Source organism: Trichechus manatus, unplaced genomic scaffold (assembly GCF_000243295.1).
Source record: "Trichechus manatus latirostris isolate Lorelei unplaced genomic scaffold, TriManLat1.0 scaffold00076, whole genome shotgun sequence".
Classification (NCBI taxonomy): Eukaryota; Metazoa; Chordata; class Mammalia; order Sirenia; family Trichechidae; genus Trichechus; species Trichechus manatus.
The window spans coordinates 13,289,733-13,298,818 of record NW_004444012.1 but is presented as its reverse complement, the minus strand read 5'-3'; the positions used below and the strand labels follow the sequence as shown (position 1 = coordinate 13,298,818).

General features: G+C 44.0%; 1 protein-coding gene across 3 annotated transcripts in view; it reads left to right on the top strand.

Moving 5' to 3' along the window:
- The first annotated feature begins 1,264 nt into the window (after positions 1-1,264).
- Positions 1,265-9,086, top strand: part of GATM (glycine amidinotransferase) — a 16,475-nt gene continuing 8,653 nt past the window's right edge. For 2 of the 3 annotated variants that reach the window (XR_002824757.1, XM_023735248.1), the window contains exons 1-2: positions 1,391-1,523; positions 3,336-3,554. Coding sequence is in view for 2 of the 3 variants with exons in the window: in XM_023735248.1 (XP_023591016.1) it covers positions 1,455-1,523; positions 3,336-3,554 (288 nt within the window). In the remaining variant the exon portion in view is untranslated. Of the gene's footprint in view, positions 1,524-3,335; positions 3,555-9,086 lie in introns of all 3 variants that reach the window. The other variant, XM_004380712.2, reaches the window with a different exon arrangement.

The window sequence follows — 9,086 nt, the reverse complement described above, 5'->3', positions numbered from 1 at the left end:
CATTCAGCCAGGGATTGGACAGCCCCATAAAACAAAACGAGACTACTGAGGCATAGCAGTCCAGGGACAAGGACTAGAAGGCAGAAAGGGACAGGAAAGCTGCTAATAGGGAGCCCAGTGTTGACATGTAGTGGGGTTTTTAACCATTGTCATGGGGCAATATATGTACTAACTGTTTAATTAGAAACTATTTTGTTCTGTAAACATTCATCTAAAGTGAGAATAGCAGCACAACTGGAAGAACATAACCAACGTCACTGAATTGTACGTGTAGAAATTTCTGTAATGGTATATCATTGGCTAGGTATATTTTCACCAAAAAAAAAAAAGAGGTCCTCCAAGGCCGAGAAGGGACCATGTTGACATGTCGTGGGGTTGTTAACCAATGTCATAAAACAAACATAAAACTTACTGTTTAATGAGAAAATATTTGTTCTGTAAACCTTCACCTAAAGTTCAACAAAAAAATTTTTTAAAAAAAGAAGTTACATATTATGTGAGTACAAAAATTAAATACCCGTATCTTCCTGCCCCCTCTGCAGCTAAGAACTTGATTATAAACTGAATATTCTAGTTTTGCACAAATCCGCAGCAATTGAGATTGCACTGTTAGGCAATTGCTTTACCAACAAACGTGTCCTAACCAAGTGGAAACAAAAGCTTAAATACAAGAAAAGGAAGGAAAGAAACTGCCTTTGGCTCCCTTATTTCGAGCCCACACTTGTCTCTATTCTCATGATGCAGTTTCTCAAGTCAAGGGCACACGGCCAAAGGGCATTTGAAATGGCAAGTATTCTAAAGAACACCCAACCCGCTAATTGGGTGGAAAGCGCAGCACCCTGGGGGGCGGACGACCTGAGTTCCAGACTTAGTCCCCTCCAGTCTCAAACCCGATGGTGCTCTAAGAAGCCTAAACTTTAGATGGTTTTGTTAACTGTAAAATGAGGAGACTGGGTCAGTGCACATATGTGAATTTATACGTATGGCTATATTCACGCTTTACATATTTAAATTCATAAGTGTAAATTTAAACATGAAACAATATATGTATATAATATTAAATTACTTCAGAAGTCACACCCTCCTCTCTTTCCCTTAAACACCAGCGGCCCTCCTTCCGCGGACCCGGGCCGGGCTTTGCGGAGCGCAGCAGCAGCTCCAGTGGACTGGCAAGCCAAAAAAGGGAAACCACCGGCGCCTTGACCCCCGGGCCCCGCTGTAGTTCCTAAATCGGTGCAGTCCAGCGCCAAACGCCCTTCGCTCCGCGGGGCCCCACCACCTGTTCCCGGCAGCCAACGGGGAGTTCGCGGGGGCGGTCGGGGGGTGGAGCGAGCCTACAAAAGGCTGCGGGCGCGCGTGCCTCGGGACTCTCTCTGAGCGCGCTCTCGGGAGGCTCGAAGCGACGCGGACGAGTGCTAGAAGATTCCGCTCTCGGAACAGCCAGGAACGAGGCGATGCTGCGGGTGCGGTGTCTGCGCGGCGGGAGCCGTGGCGCAGAAGCGGTGCACTACATCGGGTCTCGGGTGCGTGCGCCGCGGGCCTCGTGCGGCTGTGCGCGCGGAACCGAGCCCCTGCTCCCTCCCCGGAGCCGCGGTGTTTCGTCGCTTTCCGAAACTAGAAGTGCATGAAAATGCCCCTTCTGGTCCCTCTTGCAAGCTCTGAAGGACTTTTGCTGGTTGCAGGGAACTTGGCCGTGTCTCTGGGGAAGGGGGGGCATGCTCTGCGGCCCCGCCCCGTGGCTACACTGGCTCCCCGCGCGTTTCGGGCCGCGGTGGACTCTGCGTCGGGCACAGCCATTCGCAACCGAACTTCGGTTCGCCCTCCGAAGCCTTCCTTCCGGGGCGTGGCCGGGGGGGAGGGGTGACGAGTGACTCTAATTAGGAAAAGTGTGGCGTTGTTGGGGTTCAGTTCCCAGGGCAGGTATAGAGTTGAGAGGCTTTCGGGCAGATGCGTGTGAGGTGGAGGAATGGGGAAAAGAGAGAGGGGAAATAGGGGCAGAGAGAGAGAGTAAGCCGGCTCCAAATGCAATGTGGAGTCCTGAGTCGTAAGAGGAGTTGGAGCGACTGCAGCCTCTGCCCAGAGCTTCTGCCCGGTCCCGCCCTCCGCGTCCCTGGGATGTGAGGCAGGCCTGCAGACCCTCCCTTGCTCCTAGGACAGGAATAGCTCGGGCAGTTTGACTTACCCCAGCAATTGGTTGGGGAACAGCTGTCACTCTCCCGCTGCTCCCCCGCTGGCTTTGGTCTGCACCCAGCTTCCCTCCTGCCTCCCTCCTAAAATTTAACTGAGTAGGGTAGAGATGGGGGGGAGGGGGATGAGATTTGCTCCAGTAGTGAGGAATTCTCCCTGCTCTCGGTTTTATAGGCCCTGCATTTTTATGAGTTCTTTGGAAGTTCTTAGGTCTCCTTTTTACTTGTTTAAATTTGTGCCTGGGCTCACCCTTATCGTGGCTAGGCACTGTAGACCATCTGTAAAATGGAGCAGAGAGCAGCTGGTCACTCTCAGAATTGAGGTGCCGGAGAATGTGAAGTGTGTCAGCAGTGAAAAATTTTTAGTTTGAAACTGATTCGTCTGAAAGATAAGATCCCCTGGAAATGCTCCCCATAGTGTTCTTTCCGGAAAAAAAGCTAATGTCGGTAACCTTTGATACTGGAGGGGAAGAGAGACTCCCTCCCAGGGCTGCACTTGGCAGAGACACGGAGCAGCTTTCTGTGGCTTGCTGGGAAGAGGGTGGCCCATCATCTGCGAAAGAGCTGCTTAAAGCTTGATTCAAGCTTGACTGCAGAAACCCAATTCTGAGATATCTCTGGAGGTGTATGGTCATTGGGGACAAAACCTTCTGAGGGGTTTAAAAAAGTTATACAAATTAACATATACTCAGTAAAAGATAATATTGTATATAGGTAAACAAGAAGGTAAACATCACCTGTAATCCTCCTACCTACCTGTTGTTGTTAGGTGCCATGGAGTCAGTATTGACTCTTAGTGACCCTGTAGGACAGAATAGAAGTGCCCCATATGGTTTCCAAGGAGCAGCTGGTGGATTTGAACTGCTGACCTGTTGGTTGGCAGAACTGCTGACCTCTTGGTTGGCAGAACTGCTGACCTGTTGGTTGGCAGAACTGCTGACCTGTTGGTTAGCAGCTGAGCTCTTAACCACTGCGCCACCGGGACCCCTCCCTACCTAGCTATACACCATTAACATCTTGGTTTATACTCTCCCAAAGGATTTTCAATGTCTGACTATGTTATTCTGGATTTTCACTCCACCTCCACTCTCCCCCTCCCCCCGAATACCGTACAGGGCTACATAATAATTTTTTCTTTGTTTTCGAAAGCTTGGAAGAAACTTAACAGGATGGGTGCAGCGAACTTTCCAGAGCACCCAGGCAGCTACAGCTTCCCCCCAGAACTCCTGTGCAGCTGACGACAAGGCCACTAACCCTCTGCCCAAGGACTGCCCTGTCTCTTCTTACAACGAATGGGACCCCTTAGAGGAAGTGATAGTGGGCAGAGCAGAAAACGCCTGTGTTCCACCATTCACTGTGGAGGTGAAGGTAAAGCAAGGGTGTTCACGTGTCTGGAAGTAGGTTCGCTCCTTCCCCTCTGCAGTCTGTCGCCGCCTTCTGTAAGTGCTTTCACTTGACCCCCCCAAATCCACTGTCTAATTTTGAGTTATCTCACCTGACACTGTTTGTGCAAATAGTAATTCCTTCTTTCCTGAAATTCTTCCCTTGGATTCTGAGAGACCTTTCCTGGGGATATTAGTTCCTTCACATTTTCTTCCTTCACTGTCTATAATGTTGAGATTGATTTTTATTTTTGGTCCTCTTCTCTTACCCATTCTTACAGCTTCTGCTCCCACCTCCACTCTGATCCAGATCTCTTTCCTAAACTCTGTCCAGATCATGTTAAACTCTTTACTGGATATTGCCATAGGACTTCAAACTTGACATATCTAGAGTTAAATTGCCAGCCATCCTTCCAAACCAAACCCTTCTTCTTTCCTGTGTTTCAGTGTTTGGCTAAAACACCAGAAAATCATCTTTGATTTCTCCTTCATCCACATCCAGTCTCCAGGATCTAAAAAGTCTTTTGTTAAGATGAAACTCGAATTCATCACCTTGCCTCCATCCCTCTGACACCGCCTTAGGTCAAGATCTCATCTTCTGCCTGGGCTGTTGGCGGCTAACTCCTAACTTCTCTATTTGTTTTTCTCTCCGAACCACCTTCCAGCTGCTGTCAGATTTTTCGAGAACCTCAATTTGATCATATTACTCATCCTGCTCCCTTCACTCGCCTGCTTTGCTAGCTCCCCACTGCTTAGGATAAAGTCCTCATGGAATTCATTCACCATCCTTCATCATCTGGCTGTCTTGCCAGGACCCCCCATTTCAATCATTGGTTCATCTTAGAGATGTATTAGTAGAGCAGGTTAGCAGATGCTCATTCCTGTTTAATGTTTGTTGTCCTCTGATGTTCCGCCCTGGTTTTCAGCAGACTTTATAAGATAATGGTACAAACAGCCAGACTGGACTGCTCACTGTTTCCTAGCAAGCCTTTGCTCCCACCTGTATTCCTGTCTCCACGTATCTTCCTGTGCGCTTCTTATCTGCAGTTTAAACCTACCCCTCTTACCACAGCCTAGCTCCAGTGGCACCTTTTACAAAGCCTTCCAGGATTTATGGCAACAAGTAATATCTCCATTATGTTAACACCCAGTGTTCCTTATCTATAACATTCGTATTGCCAGGACCTCTGTGGACTGGTGTTCAGGTTGTATACTGCATAAGAGTCCCGTATCTAAGCAAGTACTGTCCACATTGTAGACACAGCCTAAACTCCCATTAGTAACAGGTTACAAATCTATCATCAATGGACTTAAATTCTCCGTGAATATTTGCGTTTTTTAGTCCTCGGTGTGGATTGAGGAAACAAGTCCTTTGACATCATTGTCCTATCCTCCGAAATGTTGCCTGCTAGGGCTCTACAGGTATTAACACAGAAGAACTTTCTTTCTGTTTGGAGAGATGCAATGTTTACATAGAAACAGACTAATACTAAATGTTATGCCAGCCACCTGGCAAAGTGTTGAATCGAAGTGGCACTGCAGTTAAAGAGAAGGCAATGAGTAAGTGATACTATTAGGAAGTCTTGAAGGAAATGACTCCTGAGTTACACCTTGAAGACAGGGTAATAGAAAAATATTTATTCTGATTGTTCGGAAGCTACCTTTGGTTCTGATGTTTGGAATGTGGTGAACAGATTCACTAAATTCATACATACCATCCACATATTTTTAAAAGACATGGTCTTTGTAAGTAGTTTCTTCAAAAGAAATTGTCCCATCAACTAACCATTTTAATTGGGTGAAACTAAATTTCATATTCAGGCATTTGTTTACGCTTCTGTTTGTCTTTAAAATTGTTGACTTTCTTACCGTGTAATTTTATAGAATCAGAATTCCCAGACATTGAGTTCTTTGTCCCTTGATGTATGACTTTAGACTTTGTAATTTCATGGGCTCGTGGAAAGTATACCATGCCAAAGTCAGGAGACCTGGATTGAATTAGGTATTTAATAAAAGCTTGATAGCTAGTCTTAGTTAATCAGCTGTTTCACCTTGTTTGTGCAAGATTCCACAAATTTCTGAGCCCCAGTAAAATGCCTAAAAGGATTGCATATGAAGATAAAAGGTTGCATGGTAAGTGTTTTAAAGAATGTACCCACAGTAATTATGATTGTATGGATCCAGTTTGCCATTTACATTGCCAGAATACACAGGGAGTGAAATGGTTGTAGAGATCAATAGCATTAGCAGTACTGTATTGATTTCATTCATTGGTCAGGTTATTTCTGTTTTGTGTCATATATTAGGCAAGGTAAATCTAAGATACGTATGCCTTCTATAAGACAAGGCCTTGCCTGCTAGTTGGAGAAAAACGACATAGAGATATTAATCAGTTTGGGAACAATAAAAGATAAAATACTGTAGTAAACTGTTTATAGAAAGTTAGAGCATAAGATATTGTAAGATTTAAGTGCTAGAGAAATTTTGAGGAAACAAACATTAGTCAGAAGGCACAGTTTTTTAAAACTGTATGACTTATTTTGCAAAACTGAATACTTGCTATCAAATATGTGCTTTGTATTTTTTTTATAAAAAATCTTTCATAAAATACAAAACTAATGAAAGTTGATTTAATAATTAAGTTTACAGCTGAATAAATAAGGAGTAAGATTCTACTGAAATTTCTTAGCTTTCCAAAAACAGTAGTTAAAATTCATTTGGCAAACTCCCCAGAAGGATTTTAGGCTCTAGAAGACTGTAAAGCTCCTAGGAATGCCAGCCACATCTCTGAAGAAGGTTGTTAAAAACATCATATGCTAAGCATCTAATAATCGTGTTGTTTAACTTGTAGACACTTGATAAAAGATTGCTGACTCGAACAGAATTATAAAACAAGTATAAACAGTTTGCAACTTCTCTTGGAAAATGTAGCTGTGCTGTGATCATATGGACTTTGTCCAACCTTTGTCAGATTACAGACTATACAAAGAAACTCACACTTGTTTAAATAATTTTCTTCTCCCAGGAAAGTTTACTTTATCAAGACAAGCTTTACTCCACACAGACAAGCATGCAGGATACTTTGGAATGTTTCGGGCAGTACAACATAGCTGCACATCTTCAGTAACCCCAGTGGGAAGCTATCAAAGGCTGCTTGTCTTTTAGCGGATTGTAAGAGATGTGCCTGGCATTAGAAGGAGGAAGTGGTGAATGGATGCGTAGTACCAGGATGTGTCTGAGAGGAATATAAAGAGTCATTATTATCCTCTCTTTCTGGTTAACTGCTGCAGGACTTCCTAAAAGTAGAAAACAGTGATGCACTTTCTTAAGTGCGGATTGAGCTTAAAAAATTCTCAAATATTTAATGCTGATAACATTTTTCATGGGCCAGAAGTTGAACCTGCTGTTTGCCTATAGATCTTTAAAAGTAAAGCAGCTAACTAATGATTGAGAACAGGGATCAGCTAAATTTTTCTGCAGAGTGCCAGATAGTAAATATTTCAGGCTCTGCAGACACTGAGTCTTGGTTGCAGCTCTGCCATTGTAATGAAAAAGTAGCCTTAAAGACAAGATGTAAACGAATGGGCGTGTGTATGTTCCCATAAAATTTTATTTACAAAAATAGGCCATGGGCCGAATAGCGTGCCAACTCTCGTTTTAACAGCTTTATTGGCATCCTTTGTGTTTGCTGAAGACCTGTTTTTCAGCTTTTTGTTGCTTACACACCAGACTCAGCTACAGCCTGACTGATGTGGACGTAGATACTGAACTAACAAAAGGCAGGTCTGCTCGTGTATGTTTCATATTTTTCACACTGAGGTGAAAATGGAGGTGCAGACACAAAATCTAGAAGAGGTTGTGTCTTTGACTTTAAAGAGCTAGACATTTAGTCCAGTTGAGATTAGCAATTCCAGTGTTCACAGTTTCTGCACACCAAGTTCACCACTTTCAAACCAGTATAATACAGCTGAGGCCTTCGGTATAGTAGAAACAGCATTAGTGTACGAGACAGAGCACTCTGGTCCTGCTTGTCCAGGTGGGAAGTGTGCACGTGACTTCCCTGAGTCACTTTCCCTGTATGCGAAATGAGAATTATGAGAACTTGCCCTGTAGTACATCGAGGTGCTGGGAGCGCCAAATAAAGGATATCCAGCTAAAATGACACGCTCTGATATACTGTATCCCACTGTGCAGTTCCCCCCTTCTTTATATCGCTCACCAGTCTCTGAGGTGGTCTGATTTATGACGGAAGCCCTCTTATCTGACATGATCAAGACTGGTAGTTGATCACTTAATCAGTAATAGAAGGAAGCCTTTTTAAAAATACCTGCTTCACACGTTTTTAATATTTAAAATTTATAAATGAACATTGCTTTGACAATCTTTTGATGGGGAGCCAGGGCTTTTTCTTAGCATTTGGATCCTCCAGTTGGAGTTCTGCTTCATCTCTTGATAAGACATCCGAAGGCATCATCTACATTTCCTAATGTATTTCTTTAAATTGACTGAGAACTTAGATACAAAATGAAGAGTCCCAGATTTTTGTTTTAAAAACCAACATTTTAAAGTTGTTATACCTATTTCTAATTCAGCAGTAATTTTTAGCAAATTGATGGAACCTTTTTAAAGCATTCAACTGTTTTTAATTCAGTTGTCTTTTAAAATGCATATATCCTCTGGAAACTTTCTAATTGTTAAGCATGCTTTCAACTATTAAAGATTTGTGCATTTGTCTATCAGATCACTTTCTTCTACACAGAAGGCTCTGAAGCCGTGTGAGAACTCGAATGGCTGGGGAGAGGGGAGCGTGGTTGGGAAGAGACACACTGAAAGAGTGTAGGAGGTGCCAAAGGCAGACTCGTACTGCTGCAGTTTTCCAAGTGCCATTCCATTGAACAGGAAAATCAATCATGGGTTTCTAAGAGGAACAAAGCATATATGAGAGTATGTCCCTGACCTAAAGGGGGCAGTGTCCTGTTTTCCCATAAACAATGGCGAAGTGCTGTTTTCCAGACAGAATTCTGGTATGCTCATGGTTGTGACTTAGTATAGGTGTGCTTTTATTCCCTTATGCTATTTTGTTTGTTCTCTTTTTTCCCATACAAAAACTTATACATACATTGTTATGTGACCCCAATTGCTCTCCCCATACTGTGACAGCACACTCCTCCTTTCCACCCCTGATCCCCCATGTCCAGTCAACCAGCTCCTAACCCTCTCTGCCTTCCCATCTCACCTCCAGACAGAAGCTGCCCGTTTAGTCTCTTGTATCTACTTGAGCTAAGAGGCACACTCCTCACAAGTATCACTTTATGTCCCACAGTCCAGTCCAATCCCTGTCTGAAGAGTTGGCCTTGGAAACTGTTTTAGTTCTGGGCTGATGGAGGATCCAGGTGCCATGGTTTCCGGGGTTGCTCCAGTCTCAGACCGTTAAGTCTGGTCCTCTTACTAGAATTTGAGTTCTGCATCCCATCTTTCTCCTGCTCCATCTGGGACTCTCTGTTGTGTTCCCTGTCAG